The sequence below is a fragment of the Tympanuchus pallidicinctus genome, unplaced genomic scaffold (assembly GCF_026119805.1).
Source record: "Tympanuchus pallidicinctus isolate F22 unplaced genomic scaffold, pur_lepc_1.0 scaffold16, whole genome shotgun sequence".
Classification (NCBI taxonomy): domain Eukaryota; kingdom Metazoa; phylum Chordata; class Aves; order Galliformes; family Phasianidae; genus Tympanuchus; species Tympanuchus pallidicinctus.
Window position 1 is genome coordinate 118951 of NW_026294679.1, and position 26353 is coordinate 145303.

The following is a 26353-nucleotide window of genomic DNA, read 5'->3' on the forward strand; positions in this document are numbered from 1 at the left end:
CCCTCTCACAGCTCCTCAGTGTGCTCTAGGGTTCTCCATTGGTTTCCCTCTGTGCCCTACTGGACCTCAGATGCATTCAACTACACACCGAGCCCCCACAGTCCCCCAGCATCACCTAAAGGGTTTGCCACGATGCTCCAACTGCCCCAGTCACTGGAGTGCTGCACTGAGCCTCTGACCGCAGTGTGTGCTTGCATGCTCACTTGTTTCAGTACAGAAGCTTTTACTCAAACATTTTTTTTTCTAAACTTCAAAGTTGCATAATGTCTGGGTGATGCAGTTATTGGGATTGTTTCATATAAAAACAATGAGAAATAAACATCTAGTACAAACAGGTAATAAAATTCACATTGTATACCATTGTGTTATTTATCTACGAATGTCAACAAATACAACAAAATCAGATATAAAAGATTGTTCCATCAGAACATTAGTGAAAGGTACGGTCCAAATGCATAGTAATCAAGTGTAATCAAAAACTAAGAAAATAATCATCAAAGCTTTAGAGCTTTCAAGAGCTGCCATGATCACATGACTGAAGAAAAGCTACCAAGTTTGTTCAATACAACAAATGTTTCAACTAAACAAAGACCTTGGTTAAAAAAATGTATACTCCTCCACCACCATATACATTTGCCAGAGGGAACAATGGAGTGAAAAGAACGCAGCAGATATTTGAACTTTTCCTAGCAGAAAGTGTATGTTTCAAAAAAGGTCTCTGGTAAAAACAAAGTCTATTTGCAGATACTACCAAAGGAAATAGCAAAAGGCAGCAACAAATCAAGTATGTCACAGATAGGATCACAACATATTCCATGGACTGCACAGTGATTAAGAACAATGATCCTGGAGATGAAAAGCAAATCTCTATCCTCAGAGAATGCACTGGAGCCTGAACATCTTCATTAAGCATTTTAACCCTGGTTTTCCTCCCCAGTGATCTTAGCTGGTACTTCTGTGAGGCAGAGGGAGGTTCTCATGAAGATATTTCATGCTGCCATGCTCTGAGAAGTCAGAAACAACATGATTGTCCCCTCTCAACAGCCACTTTGTAGTTAAGAGTCCTTCAATTCCTACTGGTCCACGTGCATGGATACGAGAAGTACTAATTCCAACTTCAGCACCTGCAGAAAACATACAAGATAAAGTCAGTCAATCCTCAGAAGATATTCAACCTGGTACAATACAGTTTTGCATCCTCATGTAGAAAAAACCATTCGGTGACTTGTCTTTTTCCATTCTCCCAAAGTGTCAGAAGTTATGTTTACCTGTTCTGATGGAGAAGTTAGTTAGATGAGCATTTATAATATAGGTCCATTATAATATGGACTTGTTTATACTTCTGGCTCCTACAGGGCCCCTTTTAGAGAGAGAAGCTAGAAAGGTGGGTATGTCTTCTATATATTTTACACTTTTTTTGCTGAGTGTTTACCCCTTGAAAAGAAAGAGCTACATTAGTTAAGACTGCAAGCTAGCATTTGTAGCAGACAGAGCACTGTATATTCCCAGCCAGCACAGCAGTAGCCTGCTCCAGAGATTTCTAGTTGTTTCTACTTCAGGAAAGATTGTTTTTCATGTCTTCTGCAATGTGCAGTAGGTACACACTTATTTAGGTAACTGCTTGGTTGCAGTCTGTATTTCTTCTCACACCACTGGACCGCAGCTCAATCTGCCCAGCAGGAACAAAGCGTGGCATTCTTTACAGCATTAACAGAAAGATGAACATAAACTGTTCACCCATTTCAGATCCCATGTTGCATTGTTCTGTCATTACATGCATACAACACATTTTATTCTGATTTAACAGAACCTTAACTGACCTAAAATATTTTTGCTCCCTACTGCTAAATTGTCTACAAAATAGTATCAGGTAGCTCTAGCAGGAAAGAAATAGAACTGTTACATTCTGCCTGAATGAATGGGCTAGGCTTTTTTCCTGCACTTTTTTCTTGTAAACCTTGTTTGAGGCAGTATGATCAGAAATTAATCATGTTTTTCAGAACCAAGATGAGTATTTGCCACACTTCCCGCATATCAGTAAATACTACAGTTATCTCTGCAATGTCCTCATCCTCACTCTCCTGTTCTCAGCTGAAATAGAGTGAATTATCTTAATAGTGGCTGGTACAGTTCTGTGTTTTGGGTTTAGGAGAAAAATAACATTGATAACGCAGTGATGTTTTAGTGACTGTTGAGCAGTGTTCACACTATGTCAAGGATTTCTCAATTTCTCACACAGTTCTGCCAGTGAGGAGGCTGGGAGAGGACAGAACAGATAGCTGACCCAAACAGACCTCAGAGGTATTCCAGACCACGTGACACCACACTGAGCAGTTGCATGGGAACTGTTGATCACGGCCTGGACCTCTGATTGACCACCTGAGGGCAGCAATGAGTCAGCAGCGGGAGCTACTGGAAGGGGTGGAGCCCGGCTCCTCCTCTCCTACATCCCGTTTAAGGGCTGATGCCAGTGAGGATGTATCTCCCCTCTCTCTTGAGATCGCTCCTTGTGGAGTTTACTGCGAGCCTATGACACCGGTGAGCATTTCCATTTATTTTAATTATCTCTCCACCGTGATTATCTTACTAAGCCTAGCATCTGTATACTTATTGATCTTACTTCTTACTGAGCCTAACCTCTGTATACCTACTGATTGTACAACACTAAAACTGGGGGAGTTGGCTGTGGGGGCTGCCAATGCTCAGAGAGCAGCTGTGCATCGGTCCATGGGTGGTAAGCAACTGCATTCTGCATCACTTGTTCATCACAATGGTTGTTTTTTTTTTTTTTTTAAAACCCCTCCTTTTTCTTTCCTATTAACTGTCTTCAACTGAACCCATGAACCTTACCTTTTATCCACCAATTCTCTCTCCAATCCCACAAATGGAAGAGTGATTGAACAGCTGAATGGTGTCGAGCTGCCTTTTGAGTTAAACTACAACACTTACCAAGTCCAAATCTATATCCATCAGAGAATCGGGTGCTGGCATTCCAGAAAACACAAGCGCTGTCCACGTGCTGGAGGAAGAACTCTGCTGTTTTCTCTGGGAAAGAAATAGAGCAGGAAATAAAATTCCTACAGAAGGAACTATCATGCACTGTGACATACAGAGCCTCATACAGTGAACAGACAAAACTGCAGAACTTTCACAATAACACTGTTTGAAGTATCTAAACAGCCTGGGTTAGAATGTGTTCATATACACATTCCCAGTATTCTTATCAAGTAGACAGAGCTGCAAATGTTACAAGAAGCCTGCAATGATAAGAGAAAAAGTGGAAAAACATGGTATGCACGCCTTTTGGTGCCACTCATCTAAGCTCTGCAGGAAGTACAGAAGCACAAGTTTGCTTGGAGCTCACATGGATGAGCCACAAACAACGCAACGTCACTGCAGCTGACCCTCATCTGCATTAAGGCTTGGATTAAGAGTCATCTTTTGGCTGGGAGCAGCTCTCACTTGTTTTGAACTGGCACAGCATACAAGCTGCACACAAAACAGGTACTAGGGATGGGAGCATTAAAGGAGCAAGAAAATGGGAACTGAGACAAATGCAGCTTTTAAACTACAGATGCAGAACTGGGAAATAAAGGACTGGAAGAGGTGGGGAAAAACATTTGTGGTCCTTGTTTGCAAGACATAGAAATGACATGACAAGACAAAGTAGATAAAACAGTCTAATTTTCCCTACAGTCCATTCCCACCACAGAAATTCACCTCTTCATCCTACAGAGGCCTAAGGACTTCTTCAGAGTTCAGGAGACATTCCTGCAAAACTGCCTGATGTGGTCCAAGAACACAAAACAATCTACCTGGCAAGAGAAGATTATGCCTACTCTGGAACCACAGTAAAAGAAACTACTGCAACATAAGTAGTTATGCTAAAACCAAGAGCAAAACCAAAACAGAAAGAAACAAACCGCTCACAAACCATTTTCCGTGATGATAACATCCGTGTGAGAGCTTCCATACTTGTGGATATGTTCAACAGCCTCTGGGACACTGTCCACAACCTCAATGCAGCACTCCAGGTCCCCATATTCAGTGCGGAGAGATTTCACTTCAGAGGGGCTGAACGTCAAGTAAGAGGCAAATTTTGGGCCAGCATGAATCTTCACCTGCAACACCATAAATATGTTGCAATTCTGACCATACCAACAATTTCCAAATGAACATGCAAGCTTCTTACTTCAGGTCTGGCTATGATGGATTTTATTTTCTTCATACTGGACTGTATAGTGATACATTTTGGATTTGTGCCCAAAATAAATCACCATTTTGGCCGTTGCTATACAGTGCTTGGATAGTTCTAAGGCTCTCTTTCTCCCCACAGTGAGAAGGTTGGGGTGTGCAAAAAAGATGACAAGGGACACAGCCACAACAGCTGATCCCAACCAACAAAAGGAATATTCTATGTCACACAACAACATACTCAGCAATAAAACTGAGAGGAGAGGGGTTTTGAGGAAAGCAGACATTACTCAGGGATTGACTGGCATCGGTCTAAAAGTAGCAGATAGCGAACTATTTTCATCATTTGTTTTGTTTTTCTCTTTTTTTCTTCTTCGCTAATTCAACTATATTTTTATCCATTAATTTTCTTGCTCTTGCTCCTCTTCCACAGGGGGAAAGTGAGTAACGAGTTGGATGATTAGCTGCTGACTGGTATTAAAACACATTTGTGTATGAAACATTCACTAAGGATAATTTATCTCGCATTGCACAAAGTTTTCAGAGACTCAGCAGATATAATTAGCAATAAGGCACAATAGCTGACATGTTGATATCTATCATGACATGCTCCTAGTCCAGGGCTCATTTTTCATTATTTAGAGAGAAAGACATCTGGCAGGAGGTCACTACAACACTACTGCACCCATCAGCACAGTATTTTTAGACAGCAAGTGCAGTGCAAACAGTAACTACAGGAAATCTTCCTGTTTGCAAGTCCCATCTACAGAAGTCTTTACCTACTTCTATCCTTTTATTTTGTAAATTAGCACCAGCCCCGTCTGAAGCATTTGTTTCAGACAAAAAAGAATTATTGTCCAAAACTAGACAAGTACTCACACAGATTTTCACATACCTTATAACGAAAATCTAATGCATCACCAACCTCCAAGCTCAATCCTAACAGCCAAGATACATAAACAATGACATGGGGCGAGCACTGAGCTCTGCTTTCTGGGGGCAGCAATAGGACCAAAGGGAACAGCATGGAGCTGTGTCAGGAGAGAGTCAGACGGGGTGTTAGGGAAACATTCTGAGCCAGAGGGTAACGGGCAGGGCACAGGCTCCCCAGGCAGTGGGCATGGCCCTGAACTGTCAGAGCTCAAGGAGCATTTGGACACTGCACTCAAATATAGGACTTGAGTGGTGCTGTGTGGAGCCAGAGGTTGGACTTACGATTCTTGGGAGTCTTGCAAATCACTATATTTTATTATTCTGTGACACTTCGTAAGTGGTACAGCACAGAAATCCCAATGGAAGTGAAATAAAGGAAATGTTGACAGGACAAATATAAGTGAGAAATAAGTCTCACAAGTCCGCTAAAAAGGTGAACAAAGTTTGAAATTTAGGACTAAATCCCTAACATGTAGGATAGCATTTTCACATGAAACTACAAATTATACTGACTGTGTAATCCTGCCCAATATTTGCAGGTTTCGCGTTGTCTAGTCAAGAGTGGACAGCAGTGTCATCACATCCTCTCCATTACTTTAAGGGCTGGGGGCAGTTGCGTGTTGGTAGAAGTGTACCAGTCCTCACATTCCTCCTCTCCAAAATCCAGACACATATCCCTTCACTCTACCCTTCTTGAAATACAACCAAAAAAGATGTTAAAAAAAAAAATAAATAAATAAAATAAAAATGAAAACATCCATTAGGTGAGGACTTGCTCCTGACTATATACAAAGGCCAGCTTTTCTTACTACAATCCTTTTATCATCACCAAAACACAGGGCCTATTCTATCCCATTTTCCTGCATTAACTACTGCCTGAACAATGTCAAATACGTGCTGCTGTATGAAAAATATTTGTTTAATATGCAATTCAAAGTATTTAATAAATATTTAGGTCCTGATGTATCTCTGCTACCTTTACTGGCAAAAAATTACTCATGTCAAGACATTTAAGTCATACAGTGGCCTCTCACGACTCCTGTGATGTAACTGGAGAGAGAACAGGTGGGAATAAAGGCACACAAGATGAAAGGTCTTAAAAAAAAAAAAAAAAAGCTGATAAAGCAGATTCTAAGAGAAGAAAAACAATTTGGAAATTGTCTAAAGTAAAACGGTAAGTGAATAGACACAGTAAGAACAGGCTTTAGGTCTAGAAAGTAATAAGCAATTAAGTCAGAATTAAGAGGAGCAGAGGAAGGGTTACATGGTGAAACAATTTTTTTGTTATGTAAAAGAAAGTATCTGTATCCCAGGCACAGTACACAAGCTGCTTTCTGATCATTTCCATGGAAAAGCTTGGGGCTGTGTGAAGACAAGAAAATTCTCCATGAAGTTTGTTTGCATCTACAAAGAGACATGGATAACTCAAGTGTTAGGCCATCACAAAGCTACATAAGGTTATGTCAGCCAGAAGAAATGCTTCTAAAACATTAAAAAAATAAACAAATCAGGACAAATAAAAAACACAAGTATACATGACTTACCTGTTCTACTCTCAACATATCTATGATCTGATCAAACAACGGGGTTCTCAGCAAGTCCCGATGAATTAAGAGTGTTTCCAGAGCATTACAGGCAGCAGGATATTCACACTTTGAGTCTCTGACTGAGGTTTAAGAGTAGAGAATTTGTTATGTAACATTTATGTCAAAAATTCTGAACAGTACATGAATCAGCAATTATCAAAATCTTATTACATATTCCAAATACGAAGCTCAGTTACACCCATGATTCAAGTCACCCTCAGACTGCTTACTTATTCGCGTGACCTTTTCAACACTGGCATCCACATCCACATACACATGACAGATTCCTTCGCTGTGTCCCATCACAGGTATTCCCTTTGCTGCTTTCTGTATATTCCTGACTAGCTGGGAAGAACCACGTGGAATGATAAGATCTATCAGCTTATCCAGACGGCAGAGATCTTCTACTTCCTCTCTTGTATTCACCTGTGGAAGTTGTGATACAAGTAGTCCATAGTCTGAAGTTCTACCTGTTCTCCTTATACATAGCAAAATACTGTTGATTTAGTTCTAGATACTTACCAGTTGCACTGCATCTTTGACTCCGTGAATTGAAAGCGCTTCTTGTGTCAGATGATGAAGGATTTGATTGCTATAAGCTGCCTCTTTTCCTCCTTTAAGTAGCAAACCATTTCCACTAGCAATGGCCAAAGCAGACACCTGTCAGAAAGGAACACGAAGACAGACAAACAGGAAAATAAGGAAAAGACAAAGCAATCTACCTCTTCTAAGAATAACATCCACAGAGCTGGAACAGAATTCTGAATTCTGTTCTTACTCGGTATCAATCTCATGCACAACAAACAGAACATATAACTCCAGAAATTAAGTATCTTAACATTCCAGGCACAAACTTGAATTTTCAGAGTACTACTGGCAGATGGACTGCAGCGAGTGAAAAAAACCCTGGACAGAGGCTCTGGCATGAATTGAATAGCTGTATAAAATAATTTGAGATGCAAGAATTCTTGTTTCTAGTCATTCTGACTGGAAATAGCTAATAAGCTCTTCCTATCAAGAAGATTTTCCATTGTGCTGTCTAAAACACAAATATAGATAACACTTGAGATAAGTGAAGAGGGAAGAAAAACTCAGGACAGTAGGCACAGCATGAACTTTATCACATTGCTTTCACATTTATAATCAGAAAGAACTTATTGATCTTGTCATCTGCCTGTTTATAGCACTAAGTTTCACATATTTTGAGTCCAACACCACAAGAGGTCAACTGAATGTTTGAATTCAACAATACAACCGGACCTGGACAGACTGGTGAGCTGGGCAGAGAAGAACTCAAACTTCAACAACATCATTAGTCAGAGATTAGAAAATAAGATCAAGGTTGCCCATGCAACTTTAGTTCAGATCCCATATTTTCATGTATTTTATTAGCATTTAATCACAGCAATATTTCTGCTACACAGCTCTGCAGATGAAGATACTTACCTGTAACATACCTGCCTTACTCTGGACACACAAATGACATTCACTTACAGTACACCATTCAAGATTTTCACTGTTTTTTTTCTCACAACTTCAGTACAGAACTTAAATCACCACATTAAACCACTGCTTTTCCTCACACCCATCTCTCAAGAAGTAAAAGCTCTAATTTTACCTCACTGCAGGTATGCAGTATTAGCAAAGGACAGACTACTCAAAGCCTAGAACTTCTGAGCTACATTTTTTAACACATATTCCTAACAGTTACAATTTGTTATTAACAATTTTCATTAAACAATTGAAGTTTAAGCTTATCTTGCAATTCAGCTGCATTCAGCATGGACAGACAAGCATTCATTGGTAAGAACCTTCTAAGTTGCAAGTTAAGCAAGGAACTTATGTTTGTGAGATACCTGCAGGAACTGCACCATCTGAATGCGAGCTAACTCCTTCTATATACTGGGTTATTGAATAACAACTCTAAAAAACTCTCAACACTGCAGAAACAAGTCCTGAGAACTTATTTGTAGAAAAAATAAGGATGTTAACAAAATTAATTTTAGAACAATCCAAAAGTCTCCTGAGGCAAGCCTTCCTGCAGCCTCCCAGTAACTCATCAGCAGAAACATGCTTTCTTTTGTTACCAAAGAACTCCTAGCAGAGTCTGCCCTCTGTACATACCTGTGGGAGACAGTCGGGGCGGGACTCAAAAATCACGAGAAGAACCCCAATAGGCACTGTCACCTGCTCCAATTCCAGGTCTTTTGCTATTCTTGTTCTCCGAATTACGCGGCCAACGCTGTCCTGTGAGGATGCTGCAATCTGACGTAGTCCAATAGCCAAGCTGTTCAGCTTTGATGTAGAGAGACTCAGACGTTTCAACAAAGGAAGTGCCAGTCTCCCTAGAGGAAAGAAAAAAATATGCTTGAGATAGATTTGTCTGCCTAGACTCAAGCAAAAGTGACCTGGAGGGTGAACATATGGAAAATTCAGATATTTCCCACTCCCAAGCAATAAACCTACCTAAGCTTAATGCAATACATTAAGTCTCATAGTCATTACAAAATCACTACAGTGTGAGAATGTTTTCCCAACCACCATAATTAAATCTAATATAGTGCAACTAATATGCATATGAAGCAACATCCACATTCACAAAGACAAGGTTTTTCCAATTTCAAATACCATTATATAATGCTGTAGTTAAATTTCTTACAAGTTTATACCCTTGCAGTAGTTCTGGAAAGCCTGGGCAATAATTTCATCCTTCTATTTTAGTGACAGACAAGTGCACATTTCAGGCTGGGCAAGAACTGCATAAGCTTTCTAGTCTGAATACATTCAGACAGTAAGTTTACCCAGAAATGTCCCTCAATGTAATTTGGGCAGTAATACAATTGTTGCCATGTATTTTTTACTGAATAGTACAATTTGCGATGTATCAATTTCATACATTTCCAGAATATGGTTGTTACAACCAGAAAGGTCAACACAGCGGAAGGGAGATACAGACTGTAGTCGCAAAGGGACTAAACTGAATGAACAAGTGTCACAAAGGAGAAGGAAAAGTACTCATCTGTCTCTGAATATCTAGGCTCACAGGGAAAACTCCACAAGAGAGGAATCTCTAACCAGAGCTCCTTCCCAGTGGCAGTCAGCCCCCAACTGAAGTATAAGAGAGGTACAGCCAGGATTCACCCCTTCCAGTCACACAGTTGAACTGCCTTCAGCTGTGCTCCCAGGGCTGACAAGTCCTTTCCACAAGTGCTCAATCAGTGCTTCAGGCCATGACTCAACAGTTACCACAAAATGGTTGTTCTTGGAGGGTATCAATTTAAGTACATGGATGGCAACAATCCCCATAGGAGCCAAACATTATGACAACCAGCCTGGGAAATAGACACTTTTTGCATTACAGTAACAGGAAAGATATTTGCCATATTTCACTTCTGAAGTGAGCCTGCTTTGGCAGAAGAGAGCACTATCATTTATTTATTTTATTTTATTTTATTACAGAGCTCTTCCTGGTGCTTTGCAAAGTCTCACCAACTTCTGTGATGAATACATCTGTTTTACGTAATTGTGGAAGCTGCTGCTGTTTACATTGACAAACTCTCCAAGTCCTGGTCTCACTAATCTGTGATACCAATAATTCCCAATCTCAGGTGACAAATATCTCTAGTTCTGCCCATTTCCTTTGAGACTCAGTTTCATGACAACAGGAATATGACGGAACAAATTGTAGTATTACCTTTATTTTCTGCTTCTTCTAAGTCCTTCTTGTTTGCCAAGAGAATTTCTTCTCTTTGATCGGTTAGTAAATCAGCAAGACGATAAATAATCTCTGCTCTCTGAAAGACAAATGTTTCTGAACTGCATTCTTATACGAAATCCATTCTATTTGATACCTAGCCCACCATTTCCTTTCTACTGACCGTACCTTTTCACTGTCTTAACTCCCTGAATACTTGAGGCCAGCTGATTTTTCTAGATTGCATTACATTGAAAAATAAGGCTGAAGAGACCTTCACTTTGGTTTTTTTGTTTGTTTGTTCGTTGTTTTTTTTTGTTGTTGTTCTGGTGCAATCATTTTACTAAACCCACAAAGTTTTCAGACCACTTTGTGGTCTTTGCAACAGATGACATTTTACCCAGTCAGTTGTAAAGCAGTAATTGGCAGTAACCGATTGTTTCAAACTTCTCACTTGCATACGCTACACACACAGGAGTGAATAGGCCAAATTATTCCTGTTAACTCTTCAGAAGCACTGAAAAATCAATTTTTACATAGTATATGTTATGGCAATGTTTATAAACCCTACATGCAAACACTTACTACATCATAATTCTCAGGTATACTATCCATGGGCTCGCTGCATCTATTTAAACATCCAAACAAAGGATCTAGCACACAAATAACAGGTTCTTGTCCCAGGAAGCCTGTTCGTGTTAAAAATCTGTTTTTTAAACTTGCCACACATTCACAAGCTTAGCAAGTGAAGCCATATTCTCTCACCTGCTCAGGCTGCAGTGCTGCCAGGGTCCTGCCACCAGCTCGAGACATTTCACCTTGCTGCTCTACTGTAGGGCCTGTGTCATGGTAACAAAACAAAAATGCAACAATAAAAGCCCATATCACACATGGACAAAGTTACAGATGTGTGGAAATGAACACCAGCCCTTATATCTTTCACCTCTTTACTCAAAGCAGGAAAACAAGTACTTTTGTAACAAATATATCAAAGACATTTACTGCATGTCAAAACAGGATATATCCATTTTATACCTATCAGATGAAAAACACTGCCACAATTCCAAGCATATCACTTTTAAGGGCATCACAGAGATTCAGTAAGACAATTCACGTCAGAGTGGAAAAGCTTGTATCAAAAAGACATAAAAATCATAGGATGGCTTGGGTTGGATGAGACCCCAAGGATCATCAAGTTCCAACCTCCTGCCACAGGCAGGGCCACCAACCTCCAGACCTCATACTATATCAGGTTGCCCAGGCCTCTACTCAACCTGGTCTTGAACACCTCCAGGAATGGGTCATCCACAGCCTCTCATGGCAGCCTGTTCCAGCACCTCACCACTGTCTCTGTGAAGAATGTTCACCTGACATCCAGTCTAAACCTTCCCTCCTTGAGCTTAAAACCATTCCCCCTTGTCCTATCACTATCTACCTTTGTGAAAAGTTTATTCCACTCCTGCTTATAATCCCCCTTTAAATACTGGAAGGCTGCAGTGAAGTCTCCTTACAGCCTTTTCTTCTACAGGCTGAACAAGCCCAGCTCCCTCATCCATCTTCATAAGGAAGGTGCTCCAGCCTTCTGACCATTTTCATGGCCATCCTCTGGACCCTCTCCAATGATAAAGAGTAAAAGAACACCAAGATGGGTAACTCTCAAGGTATAGGGTGCTACTGAAAACACAGAAATATTTAAAGTATCTAAAGAAAACAGAAAGTGCTGCAAAACAGCAGGGGAATGTAGAAACAATAATGGAAACCCAAACCAATCTGAGTAACACCTTGCAGAAAAGCTTCTTTCCCTTTGTCTCTCTGTGTATGTTTTCATAGAATCATAGAATGGTTTGGGTTAGAAGTGACCCTTAAGATCATCTACTGCTAACTCCTTTGCTAGATAGGTAGGGACAATTCCCTCCAGACCAGCCTTTCCTTGAATGCTTTCAAGAAGGGGGCATACACCACCTTTCTGGGCAACCTATTCCAGTGTCTCACCATCCTCACAGTAAAGGATTTCTTCCTAATATCTAGTCTATTTTGGAATGGTTCCCACAGAAGAAAGTTTTTTTTTCCCCTGGTAGGAACTCAGAGAATCCATATCAAAATGAAATGGCATAGAACAAGTTTTGAAACAGAAACAGAGGTAACATGATGATATTCTTTACGGTTGATACAAATTTATTGTAGTATGGCTAAGTGAAAAGTGTCAATACCACAGTTTTTCCTAGAAAGCATCTTTTCAATAACAAAGCTTGGTGTTCTGGTGGACACCGTGAACATGAGTCAGCATTGTGTCCTTACCACCAAGAAAGTTAGTGGTATCCTGGGTGGCATTAGGTAAAGTACTGTCAGTTGTTCAAGAGCAGAGATTTTTTTTCTTGACTGAGCATTGGTGAAACTGCACCTGCAGCCCTGGGTCCATTTCCAGGACCCCCAGCACAAAAGTGACTTGTAAATACTGAAAAGAGACCGATGTAAGGCTACCAAGATGATCAAAGGACTGAAACATCTCTCCTGTGAGCTAGGGGCTGGAGCTGTTCTGCTAGGAGAAGAGGAGCCTTGGAGCTGGGGGATGGATGTCAGTGTCTATAAAAACCTGAAGGAAGAGCATATAGAAAACAGAGCCAGACTTTTCTCAGTGGTGTCCAAGGAACAGACAAGAGGCAATAGGCACAGACTGAAACATAGGAAGCTCCCCTCCACGGTCTCCTGAACATCATGAAACACTTTCATTATGAAAGTACCTGAGCACAGGCTAACATCCCACCAGTGCTCAGGAGCATTGAACAGTAACTTAAATGTTTAGGCTTTTAGACAAGACCTAAGGTAGACAACAGAAGCACCATTAATCTAACCAAAACTCAAAGTTAGTCCTGCATCTTGTACGTTGAAAGTGCATTTACGTCTTGGCTGCTCCCAGAAATTTAAATTTTTGTGCACTTCAAAAAGGCCACAGTAGAACAAAAACGTTTTCAGATGAGATGAGAGGATGACCATACTTTTGGAATAACTTCTATACAAAATGACTAAGACAAAAAGTTTGTCGAGCAAAAAGATGCCGTCTCACATTGTAGAAGTTGATCAAAGTTGACCACCCATGTTCTCCGTACAGAAAGCAAGGGTACCAGAAGCTAGCAGCAAGCAGATTTGAACAGCTCTCCTATCCACAGACATACACAAAATAAAGAAGGCAGTTCTTCATATACTACTAGCTCTAGAGTTTACAGAGTATTTAGTTAACGCTCTTGCTTGCTGTGACTCAGTCTCATGAATACTAAGGATTTACATAGGTTCTAAAGGTGATTTGACAAATTTATACAAGAAATCCATCCAGCATTATTGTACACACTTGTCTTACAGCGCAAGTCACAAGTACCACTCCATACTTGTTCTACTCTGCTAAGATCATGGATGTTTCTACAGCCACTGTTACAATGCCAGAGGAACAGAGAGGCTATAAAACATTCCCAACCTGTAATACCAGAAGGTAGAAAGCAGTAAAATGAATTTGTGATAAAAAGTATAACTAGACATTATTTTAGTTCAGCAGCACATTTTATAGTATGCTTTCTTTCACACCAAAATATTCAACCACAGAGGATAGCCTCTACAGCGTAAAAAGACAATTCTACTCAGTTCTTTAAACACACTTCTGATGCATCAAGTTAGCAGCTAGAGGGAATCTTAGCAAAGGATTTTCTATTCCAACCTCAGAAAATATCTTTCAACAACCATTTGTCAAGCAGAACGTGCTTTCCTATTTGTTGTACAGACCTAGCTAAATTTTAACTCTAAGCTTTCAGGAAATCTCTTTAATTCTATACTCACCTGCAGGCTTTACCTCTGAAAAAAAAGTTCCAACTTTTTTCCCGTCCACAATATCTGTGATGACGTGACCAGAGATCTTTGGGTGAGTTCCATTTGCAATCACTACAGAAGTGCCTCCTTGGAGGGCCCACAGAGCTGCTTTCACCTACAGGATAGAGCCAGTTCCAGAAAATTCACGTGTTATTTGAATCCCCATTCTCAACAAGAATTCTTACAGAATCACAGAATTGCTCAGGTTGGAAAAGACCTTAAAGATCATCAAGTCCAATCACAACCTAACCATCCTACCCTAACTCTAACAACCCTCTGCTAAATCATATCCCTGAGCACCACATCCAAATAGTTTCTAAACATATGCAGGGGTGGTGACCCACTGAAGATCCTATTCCAGTGAGTCACCACCCCTGCTTAACAACCCTTTCTGTAGTTTTTCCTGATATCCAACCTAAACTTACCCTGGTGCAACTTGAGGCCATTCCCCCTCATCCTGTCACCAGTCACAGCCAGAAGAGACCAACCCCGCACTCGCTGTAAGCACCTTTCAGCTATTGGAAGAAAGCAATAAGATCTCCCCTCAGCCTTCTTTTCCCATGACCGAACAGCCCCAGTTCCTTCAGTTGCTCCTCGTAGGACACAGTTCCACTTTGATCTCTACGTTAGGCCTTTATGCTTTCAGAACATTCAACACATTTCAGGAATTTCTGCAACCTAATGTTATGTTAGATCATGCATTTTGATTTCTACTTCCCTTCCTTAAACAGATGCTGCTTCAGAAACATACTTCACATTTCCCTAACAGTCTGCCCTTTTTAAGATTTCTACAGGGGCACTTTGCCCAAATGCTCCTCTTCGACATTCTCTTATGTTGCAAATTCTTCTTACTGTTTGAAAAAACACAATTTTCTTTTTTGAAAAACCGTGTTGCTAATTTCCCTAACACTGGCTAGCCATCAGTAATTAATCCACTTTGAGCGCCCACACAATATTACTTGTACAAGTCCTAGCCTACCATGTATCATTAAAATATTATTCAGTGTCCTTACCTTTCTGAATTACTCCGTTGGAACTTCGACTGGCTACCCACCCCTTACAAATCTGTGTAAGATGCAGAAGTTCCCTCACTGTTTAAGACCTTTTGGTGAAAAAGATTAAGTACTCCGAAGAGTTCTTTGGGTTTCCACACATTTTTAAACTGTTTACAACACCTCCTGCTAATGCCTTTAGACCTTTTTTTAAAAATTTATTTGCTGCTTCCTTTTTTCCCTTGGGAGTACACTTGTTTGTTCTTTCAGTAGGCTCTATTTGAAGACTGCATTTATTCATTTTTCAATTATATGGGGGTTTTTGTGTGTGGCTTTTTGTTTTTCTTTTTTTCTTTTTTTTCTTTTTTTTTGCATTCTTCTTACTTTTGTAGTTTTGGAGATGGGTTCTATGCTGTAACTTAACTACCAGTTAACTTCAATGGTCAGACCCACACTGTACTATGCAATGCATGAAAGGAACAAGGCTAGAATCAAGTTCAAAACCAAACCCAAGGGACGCAGGCAGATGAGAATTGAAATCAGTGATACTACCAGAATATGTGTGCTGTCACATGAAGTAAGCAGAAGCAAACATCATGGTTAATAAGATCTCCATAAAATTTAGCAGCGGTATTTCTTCAGGCATTGCTTTAACATGGAAGGCAAGATGAGTTCCCTTTCTGAACATCAGCAAGCAAGCTTATTTGCAAGAGTCCTTTGAAATCACTATGTCCTAAGATTTCCCTTTTTCCACTTACTTAAATCATTGTTCAGAGCATCGCAAGAAACCTTTTCTCTAATTCAAGTAAATAGACAAAACCACAGAAACAAACTCCAGATGTTACCCACTAAAGGTGAACTGCCTACGGTCTCCTTCATTACTTTTTCTGACTAAGGTACTGACAACATCATTCCACTGTGATATTTAATTTCATGTAATGTATATCACCACAAAAGTTTCTAGTGACAATGCTGCTTTGTCACTTCTACACTTTCCTATATGTTCCCATACTTTTATACTGCAACCCATATCCACTAGAAGACACCATCTGTCGGATGCCTGTCATATCAAGCTTTTCACTACCACAAGACCATCAATTGCTCCACTTTTGCCCAAATCTCATGCTAATAATCAATATTCGAACTACCATGTTTATACCATTGTTGACACTTCGGTTTTCCAAAAATATCAACTGATTCTCAATTCCAACACATTCTTGTTCAAATAGTAGCATTTGGATTCCCATTTATGTGACTCAAACTAAAAGATACCAAATATCTTTAACAGATTGCTGCTTTTAGAGAAGAAGTATTGCCTCACCTTGTCAGCTTTCTCACCAATTCCTAGCACTATTTAAACTATTTCATATATCAACTGAATGGAAATTCACTTCTAATTGACCTCTATACATCCAGTAATTCCCAAATAAAACACTCAAATATCTCCTCCTTCTATTGTTTTCCGGTCTAAGCTTGATACGAAGTCTGCTCTATCAGATTAGTCAAAAAGGAGACATAAGAGAACTGGCAAACATCTTGACTTCGGCCTTCCTGCGCTTTGTCAAAATCCATTTCTCTGTTTACAGACAGCTTTCTAAAAGTCATCTCAGGAAATCTGCATCTATAAATACTAAAGCAGTTCACAACTCAGCATCATGAGAAACATTAGAAAGAATAACAGAATGATCGAGGCTGGAAGGGAGCTCTGGTCCAATCTCACATTCCATCAGAGACACCTAGAGCAGGGGCCCAGGGCCATGTCCTGGTGGCTTTCTGGTGGCTTCACTGAAGATCACCAAGGGGGAGAGTCTGCGACCTCTCTGGATGACCTCTGTCAGTGCTCCATCACCAACAGTACAGAGGTGCTTCCTCATGATCAGATGGAATCTCCTGTGCTCCAGTTTGTGCCCACTGCCTCTTGCCCTGCCCTTGAGCACCTCTGAAAAGAGCACGGCTGCATCCTCTATGCACCCTCCCTTCAGGTATTTATACACATGCTTCATATCTGTCCTGAGCCTGAACAGTCCCAGCTCTCTCTGTTTCTCCTCACAGTAGGGGAGCTCCTATTCCTTGACCATCTTGGTGCCCTTCCATTGGCCTCTTCTCAGTATATCCAGGTCTCTCTTGTTCTGAGACCTACTATTGCAGGTACAACCTCACCAGTGCAAAGTAGAGGGGGGAAGGATCACCTCTCTGGACCTTTGCTTAATGCTGCTGTGAACAACATGAGTGTTCTTAGCGGGAAGAGCACACTGCTGATTCACGTTCTAGCAGGACTACTCTGTCCTTTTCTGCAGAGTTGCTTTCAAGCTGGGTGGCCCTCAGCATATTGGTGCCCGAGTTTATTCCCTTCCAGGTGCAGGACTCTGCACTTGTTGATCTTCATGGGATTCCTGTAAGACCAACTCTTCAGCCTACCAAGGTCCCTCTGGATGGCAACATGGTCCTCTGGGGAACCAGCAACTCCCTCTAGCAACATTCTCTTAAGTCCCACAATATGTCAATGTTTATCCACTCACAGCACTGGACACTGAAGGTGTCTGACCCTGCACAGCACTATAAATCATTGACACTACCTCCTTTAACTTTTCCACTCCAGAACTGAAGTTGCTCAGTCTTCACCAAATATCTTTCAGAAGCAGAGGTCATGCAGAGAAACACAGAAAGGCGGCAGAAGTAGCCTATGAGATTCAAGTGATAGGGATCCCAAGTCTCTGGATCACTGTGTAAGAAAGCAGTGAGGGCTGACTCTTACTTTAATTTAAATCATCAACTTTATATTGTTCCAATATCACATTTTACAAACTCATTAAATGTATTGTGTGAGTTGCTCTTTTCAATTCACATGGGTTTCAGATAAGTCCAGCCATTCGAGGCTACTCAGAACAGCTGAGGCTCGAAAGGATCCCTGGAAATCACACACTCTAAGCCCTTGCCCAAAGCAGAGTCAACTAGAGTATGTTGCTGAGGACACTGTCCTGCCAGGTCTTGAACATCTCAAAGCACAAAGAGTCCACAAGCTCTCTGGGCAACCTGTTCCACTCCACTACAGAAGTTCTTACATTTAAGTTGCATTTATTGCATTTCAGTCAGAGACCATTGCCTCTTGTTTGTTCCCTGGATATCCCTGAGAAAAGTTGGACTTTGTCTTCTCTACAGCTTTCCTTCAGGTATTTATACACACCAGTAATGTATCCCAAGCATTCTCCTACTCATGTAAGTAGTTAGTTGTAGCTTTCTCAGCCTCTCTTCATCATATTCCAACTCTTTAATCGCATTCCTGGCTCTCCCGTGGATTCACTGTAGTATGTCATGTCCATCTTGCAATGGGGCATCCAGAACAGGACACAGATCTCCAGACTAGTGCTGGGTAGGGAAGAATGATCACCTCCCTTGACCTGCTGGTTATGTTTCTCCTAATGCAACCGCAGAATCACAGAATGGCCTGGGCTGGGAGGGACCTCAAGGATCATGGATCTCCAATGCCCCCCCCCCCCCCAGGCAGGGCCACCAACCTCCACATTTCATAGCAGCCCAGGCTGCCCAGGGCCCCATCCAACCTGGCCTTGAACACCTCCAGGGACGAGGCAACCACAACCTCTCTGGCAGCTGCTCCAGCACCTCACCACTCTCTCTGTAAATAATTTCCCCCTGATATCCAACCTCAATCTCTCCTCCCTCAACTTAAAACCATTTTTCCTTGTCCTGGAACCCTGGATGCTGCTGGCTCGAAGGGCATAGTGCGCTCACGTTTTGTCAGATTGAGCAACTCCAGGACTCTCCCCTTCCAAGTCTTTTTTTTCCTAAACTCTTCACCAGCTTTGTTACTCTTCTCTAAAGTACACCCAGCAACACAGTATCTTTTTTGTAGTGAAGGACTCAGGTCTGAAGGCAGCACTCCAGGTGAGGTCTCGCCAGTGCCAGATACTGAGTGACAATTAACTGCCCTAGTCCTGCTGGCCCTGTTACTTCTGAGAAGAGGGGAAGGCTACTGGCCTTCTTGGCACACTGACAACAAGGGCCAGCCACACTGCCGCCTCAAGATCAGCTCACGGCTGACTAGCACCCTCAGGGCCTTTTCCTGATAGACAACTTTACAGCCACTGTTCCACAAGCCTGTAGTAGTGCATGGAGTTGTTATGACCCAAATGTAGTACCTGCCACTTAGCCTTGTTGCATGCCATACAACTGGACGCAGCCCACTGACGTAGTCTATCCGAAGCCCCCGGCAGAGCCTTTCAATCCTTAAGCAGATGAACACTCCCACCCACCTTGGTGAGATCTGCCAACTTTCTGAGGGTGCACTCACTCCCCTCATCAAAATTGTTCATAAAAGTATGAACAAAACTTGCTCCAGTACTGAGCCCTGGGAACACTGCTTGTGACTGGCTAACAGCTGGACTTAACTCTATTCACAACCACTGTTTTCACACATCCATCCAGCCACCACTGCTGGTCATAGAGTCGCTCCTCCCTGGGCAAAGGGCTTGGCATTTCCTTTCGCTGCATTTCAAAAGGTTCCTGTCTGCCCCTAACTACAGCCTGTCAAGGCTCCTCTGAATGGCACTGAAATTATCTGGTCTACCAGACACTCGTTCCAGTCTTGTATTATCTACATCCCTTTTCACATCTTCCTTTCCCCCCCAGTAAGAAAACATTCCAAGTTTCTACCTTGGCTTCCATGCCTCCCACTCCCACTCGAGATTTGGTTCCAAATGTCACAGACTGTTGGTCTCCTGGGTAGAATATGTCAATGAGCTTTGCATCATCAGATCCTGGAGGGCTGTTGAAGAGTCCTGAAGCAAATATTTAAAAAGAAAAAAAGAAAAAAAAAAAAAAACACCTTGAAATATATCCTTGAAACTGAAAAGCTGTATTCCACTTAACAGGATTAAAAACTTCCTCTGAGCTCTCCTCTTTGTGGGAATTAAAGCATGAACATAACATATAGAATCAAGACATATAGTTTTACCAAAATTGTAGCTAATAAGGGGAAACAGATTAACACCCATGCCAAACTGTAGTGTACAAGATATGAAACACAGATATTTCAATGAGGTTAGAGAGAAAGCTAGAGGGAAATTTACAGCTTTTTTTTTTCACATTCAATATCAGGGCTTACAAACATAAGCACACAATTGAACAGCTACAGGACAGTCTAGTTGTAAAACATAGGAACTGAAGAGTTCAGAAAAACCTGAACACAAGTTGGTTTGACTATTTTAACAAATTTGAAAGCTCAATTGGAAGGGACATAGAAAGATCAGAGTACAACTGCCTAACCACCTCAGGACCAAAAGTTTAAGCTTATTAAATATCATTATCCTCAGATGATATCTTTAGAGAAGCATCAACCACCTCTCTAGGAATTCTGTTCCAGTGCTTAACCACCATAACAGTAAAATTTTTCCAGCTACCAAATCTGAACCTGGTGTGGTGCAGCTCTATGTCTTTCTCACATGTTCTATCATTGGTAAATCAGGAGATCAATACCCCCTTCCCCATTTCTCATGATCAGGAAGCTGTAGAAAGCAATGAGGTCACCTCTTAGCCTCCTTTTCTCCAAACCAGGCAAATGAAGCACCCTCAGCCTCTCTTTACACAACATGCCTTACAATCCTTCTATCAGCTTTGCTGCCCTCCTCTGGAGGCTTTCAAGTGAGCAAGCAACTGCTCCTCATGGCTCCATGTAGTAACTCGCTTTCACTCCTCAGCATCACTCAAGTTGCTACTTTTAATGCTTGCTGATGCAGATGAGATACCAGTTCTGAGTAGTGGCTGTTTGGATTTTGTCTTGAGGGGTATGGCTTAGAGAGAACTATTGGTGACAGGTGGACGGTTGGACTGGATGATCCTGTAGATCTTTTCCAACCTTGGTGTCTCTGTGATTCTGTGTTTTAAGTTATCATTTGTGCACCAGAGAGGGTGCACCTTCTCAAACTCCCAGATGCTTCTGTCTCTCCAGTTATCCCTGAAGCTGAGCTACCAGGCAGAGCAGTTCATTTAGCTAGGCACACCTCCCGCAGGTATGCTTGCTATCACCTTTCATTTGAAAGACTACTCCCATCACACCCTTCACACTAAATGCTGGGTGGTTATATGAACTGACTGGAGCTCCATCTGGGTGGTTGCACTAGACCTACTGGATGTCAGAAGAACAGGAGCAGAAGGCACAGTTTTCTGTCTAGTGGACATTTTTGACAGACTTGAACAATTTCCTTACATTACTTTTACAAACCTGCTACATCTGAAAGAACAATAAGGAGATCAGCCTTCATTTCGACAGCCAGACGTGCTGCCAAACTGTCATTATCCTTCACACTAATCACCTGCAATGAACAGACATGGAACAAGTATACTGAACAATGGGAAGAACTAGGAAATATTTGGCTACAACATACAAACCTAAGCCACTTCAGCACTACCAAGTCCTTATTAGCTGCTTTGTTCACACCCAGTGAAAACTCTTAGAAGCTGATTTTTTGCATGAAAGTAAGTAGCCTTCTGGAATGCAGTAAAACAGCACCAAAGTGACAGGCAGTTAGATCAGGACACTCCACAATGACACCCAATGAAAGTGCAAGAAGTACTAACAGATCATTCTTTAAGCACAGGTGTTCAATAAGATGATCTGCAGAAGTCAATTCCAACCTCAGCTATTCTGTGAAAACCAAATAGGGCATGCTCACTTTTAGCAGAGCAGATAGCATTTGCCCCGCTTCCATCCCACAGTTATATCATGTCAGAAACAGACAGCTTGGCACAGTTCTCTGCTCCCTTTGTCCACATTACTAATTTTGTATGTTTCTCTGCTTCAGGCTCCTGACATTTATGATTACAGTGTTAGTAAACTCTCCCATCTACAAAAAAAAAAAATCCACCCCCTGCAATACTTTACCCACATTTACCCCCTGTAGATCACTATTCGGTTCTGGAGGTGGAACAACAGCATCATTAGTGTTAATTATTGGGACAATATTCATTCTTAAAAGCTCATGTAGCGTTCCATTTAAGTTCCGACGCTTCTGTTCATCATGGAAATCCAGATTGGTGACTAAAATCTAAAAGGAGAAGACAGACTTTATATATACTTAGCCCATCATTTTTTGTGACAAAACCAAAACACATAGGGGCTGCTCCAGAAGTAATGCCTCTTATTTTGTTCTGTCGACCACAAAACCAGAGACAGATGTTGGCGAGATGGTAGTAGAGGCTGAACTTTTCCATTAATATTCATTAAATTCTGTTGCTGTGCAACAGATGGTAGCAGAAGGGCAGTCTGACAAAATGGCATCCAACACAGAAGTACATATGAAGCAAAAGATATAGAATTGAATTCCTCCATGCAGAAAAAAATGGCCTCTATCAACATTCACTGACACCTGCCTAATATTTATGGAGACCAAACAGTGGATGTTAGCACAGTGGGCAGCAGGTGGTGTGTTCCAGCAGTGTTGACACCGACATGAAAGACAAGCTTCTTTGGGTGACTATGCACAGCTGTCACCTCCACTGGTGCAAATATTTACATGCACAGCACATGGGTTCTTGATCACTGCTGGTGAAAATGCATAGCTAACGGTGGAGACCCGGTCCCAGGTGCAGAATTTAACCTTAGCTCGTGTTAGATTTCATGAAGATGGTGATGGCCCAGACCTCTACTTTGTTAATATTTCTCTGCAAGGCCTCTCTATCCCTTCCTAACTCAAATGCATATGAAGAAAATTTGCAGATGACACTAAGTCCTGCATCCAGGCCATTCCCAGCAGCACTGAAGAGAATTGGCCTGGAAATGAAGCCCTGTGGAACATCACAGGAGACTGGCCACCAGTCTGATGTAATTCCATTTACTATAATTCTTTAAATCCTGCACGTGAGTCAATTTAACTCATTGTATATGTATTACATATTTGCTTACAGCATGTTAGACATTTTGTCCAGAAAGATACTTTGAGAAAAATATCAAAACCTTTGCTGAAATCCAAAACTGGCTTCACTTGGTCAACCAAGTAACCTCGTCAATAAAAGAAAATCACATTAGACAAACATAACTTTGGCCTCACAAAACACATGCTGACTACGACCAACAACTGCCAAGAACAACTCCATCACTGAGTGAAGTAGCAAGTAAGCCTAGGAGAGAATGCATCCCTTACTTGAGCTGCACAGATGCTGTACTGTGTAAACATGGCTTCATACAGGGCCATCAGTCCACTCTGGCCAGCTGCTGCACAGGCTCGGGCTTCCAGGACTGGAATTGCCTACAGAAACAAAGAACAGCTGTCATGCAGTGACTTAAGTAGGTTCTAACCAACATTCAAAGAAAAGTGCGACTGTTGCCAATCACTCACCATATCTTTTAGCTGACTTTGGCCTGAATGAAGTGCTTGCCTCACACTCTGAGAAAGCAAGATCTCATGACGCAGTCGCTGCTTTCCAAAAGCTACAGCACCACTGGTGACAATCATCATCTCTCGGCCTTGATTCTGCAGCACTGACACCTGTAAGTACAGAGAACAAGAACTGGGATACAGTAAAATCATGGCTAGCCTGACAGTTCAGGGCATTACAGCTATCTTACGCTCAATAATTCTTGCTGACATAAGTGTTCTGCTTATCAATAGATGTCCAAAGCAAGGCAGCCATACTCAAAGATGTTCACTTTCCTAACCACTTGGGAGCTATGTAAAAGACTGCATGCAATCCCTAGCCTCCGCCACTGCAATCCCCTAGCCTCTGCCACTGCAATCCCTAGCCTCTGCTACTCTTCCTGCATTTTTCTATGCCATCCAGCAATGACTAAATATCTGAAGTTAGAACAACCATTCTACTTCAGTTACAAAATTACCTGCTCCACAATAGATGCCAGCCTCCCAAGAGCTAAGCCACACTCATCCCCTCTTGTCACAACAGCGCTGCCCAGCTTCACGACGATCCGCTTTGCGTGCTTCAGCTCACTGCGGTGTGCAAATGACTTGCCATGTGCACGGCTAAGTGGCACGGTGATAAATGGGATGTTGCTCCAACGACGGATGGATTCATTCCTTAAACTCTGGGTATTGTGGGGGAGATCTGTGGTTAAAGAAAGAGGAAAAAAAAACAAAACAGTTTTAAGTGTTTAATTCGGTCTTCCAAGTTCCTTAAGTCATGTAACATTTCTCCCTTTCCAAGGCTCACAACACACACCTCTCAGTGACAGGGAATAAGAAGCCAGCTTTGAAGACACTGAAATAAAGTGCAAGTGAATATTCTTTAGCAGCAGTAACCATCTCTGCGGTATATAAAGCAATACCTGATGTGTTACAGCATTGACTCTGGGAATAAATTAAAAAAAAAAGACTGAATGACACTTAAGTAGCCCATCCAACTCACAATGGAAATACAAATGCTAGCTTTAAAAACACTCTCCTTTGCCTTGACTCATGAGATACAGCTAAAGAGTTTTCCTGTCTATAGCACAGCAGAAAGCTTGACTGCTAGAAAAGAAAACACAGCTTTTATGAAGCCTGTAGGTCAGATACTTTCTCATGTTGCTAAGCTGGGGACAACAGAAGAGGCATGATGAACATGTGAACTGCAAGCCACCTACCTACAATACAAACAGGCATTGCAAGGAGCAGAGACAGTCACAGCATTATATTCAGGTAAGATAGAACACACACAAGGCTCGCATCTCATTTAAAGCAATGAACAAGGGAATATTCCTTAGCAAAATCTTTGTTTATCAAAAGCTTACAAAGGATCCTAAGGCAAACCAGCCCATTATCAGCACAGAAGATTAAGGAAGAAAGTAACAGCAAAAGTACAGCTTCAATTGCAGCTCAGTCCAGAGTTCATAAGTTTTGAATGATGTTATTGAGGGGATTTTCCTTTTAAGAAAAAAGCATAGGCACCTGGACACATATTGATTAACACTACTAGAAACGTGTGCTTTCTCTCATACATACAGAAACGGGACATGGCTGCGATGGCATGTGGCGGTAACACAAAGCACCATCCAGGGGAACGGACAAGAGGGCTCAGAGCGGCTTGACACAACATTTTGAGATGCCTTCTGCAAGTCAAGGATATCTGCAAGTTAAAAGGAAGGGTGTGGGGAAACTGGTTAAATATCAGTGGATTTCCATCTGTTTCTTTCCTCCCCCAACCCACCCAATCAGACAGAGCTCTTCTTTTTCCTGTACACTCTTAATGCAATTTCCCTGTGCAAGAAACAGCCTACTCTCCTCACACTCATACCACAACTTAGGATACCGAAGGCTCCTCTTCCTTACCTGCTGGCAGAAGATTATTATTAAAGATGAAGAACAAAACAGAGTTCCCTGGAATAGCCAAAAATGTGAAAGACTCTTAGTGAATGTACCTACAATAGAGAAAAGTTGCAACTCCATCCATGGAGAAGCTTGGAGGAAAAAACCTGAAAGCAGGTTGGATTAATGTACAAACTACAACAAAACATCAACTATACTTATCTATGAACCACAGCCCAATGTATGAGGTCTGCTTCGAGAGTAACGCCTCCTGTTTTATTCCGCTGGCCCACAATGTCAGAGGCAGATGGTAGTACAGGCTGAACCTTCACACCAATATCCCATTACATTTTTGCTATGCAGCAGATGGGCATTCTGACAAAACAGCATCCGACACAGAACTGATTACGAAGCAAAATGTGCCATTGCATCCCTCCATGCAGAAAAAATCGCACCCCCTGACATCCACTGTGTTTCAGCAATGATGCCATCACTACTGCAACGAAACAGTGGTTACCTCCACAGGTATAGATTTTTATCAGCGCAGCATGCAGGCTTTTGTTCACTGCTGGTGAAAATGCATAGCTAGTGGTAGTGACTACTATGAAAAATAGAGCAAATTCTCAGCTACAAAACACTATTGGACAGTGATTATGCGTTCTTCATATCTGTTGGAATTTCCATGGAAATAAATAGGAGACTGTCACGGAGTTAATGCAATTTCCCTGTGCAGTTCCCCTGTACGCCTAGTCTTTCAAGGTCAAGTTTTCCAACACAGAAACCAGAACTACTGATAGTGCTCCCTGACAAAGCTCTCTAAGAGCAGAGAGAGATTTGTTCTAAAAGCTA

The 26353-nt window shown here is 41.6% G+C and overlaps 1 protein-coding gene and 1 long non-coding RNA gene across 8 annotated transcripts in view; one reads left to right on the top strand and one right to left on the bottom strand.

Annotated features, from left to right (window-relative positions):
- Positions 1–344: 344 nt before the first annotated feature.
- ALDH18A1 (aldehyde dehydrogenase 18 family member A1) overlaps positions 345–26353 on the bottom strand; it is a 35194-nt gene continuing 9185 nt past the window's right edge. For 4 of the 7 annotated variants that reach the window (XM_052676804.1, XM_052676803.1, XM_052676802.1 and 1 more), the window contains 17 exons: positions 25202–25325; positions 24103–24326; positions 23606–23755; positions 23411–23515; positions 22157–22315; positions 21493–21583; positions 19926–20050; positions 14233–14377; positions 11173–11246; positions 10408–10507; positions 8838–9058; positions 7236–7373; positions 6944–7139; positions 6672–6793; positions 3935–4121; positions 2950–3045; positions 345–1124 (listed from right to left, as the gene is read on the bottom strand). In XM_052676804.1, coding sequence (XP_052532764.1) covers positions 943–1124; positions 2950–3045; positions 3935–4121; positions 6672–6793; positions 6944–7139; positions 7236–7373; positions 8838–9058; positions 10408–10507; positions 11173–11246; positions 14233–14377; positions 19926–20050; positions 21493–21583; positions 22157–22315; positions 23411–23515; positions 23606–23755; positions 24103–24326; positions 25202–25295 — 2409 coding nt within the window. In that variant the 5' untranslated portion in view covers positions 25296–25325 and the 3' untranslated portion in view covers positions 345–942. Of the gene's footprint in view, positions 1125–2949; positions 3046–3934; positions 4122–5640; positions 5820–6671; positions 6794–6943; positions 7140–7235; positions 7374–8837; positions 9059–10407; positions 10508–11172; positions 11247–14232; positions 14378–19925; positions 20051–21492; positions 21584–22156; positions 22316–23410; positions 23516–23605; positions 23756–24102; positions 24327–24440; positions 24549–25201; positions 25326–26353 lie in introns of those variants that run through there. The other 3 variants (XM_052676806.1, XM_052676807.1, XR_008205040.1) reach the window with 3 other exon arrangements.
- Positions 2493–3239, top strand: LOC128077514 (uncharacterized). The gene is made up of 3 exons (XR_008205041.1): positions 2493–2538; positions 2632–2734; positions 2892–3239. It is a non-coding gene; the product is annotated as an uncharacterized LOC128077514 (long non-coding RNA).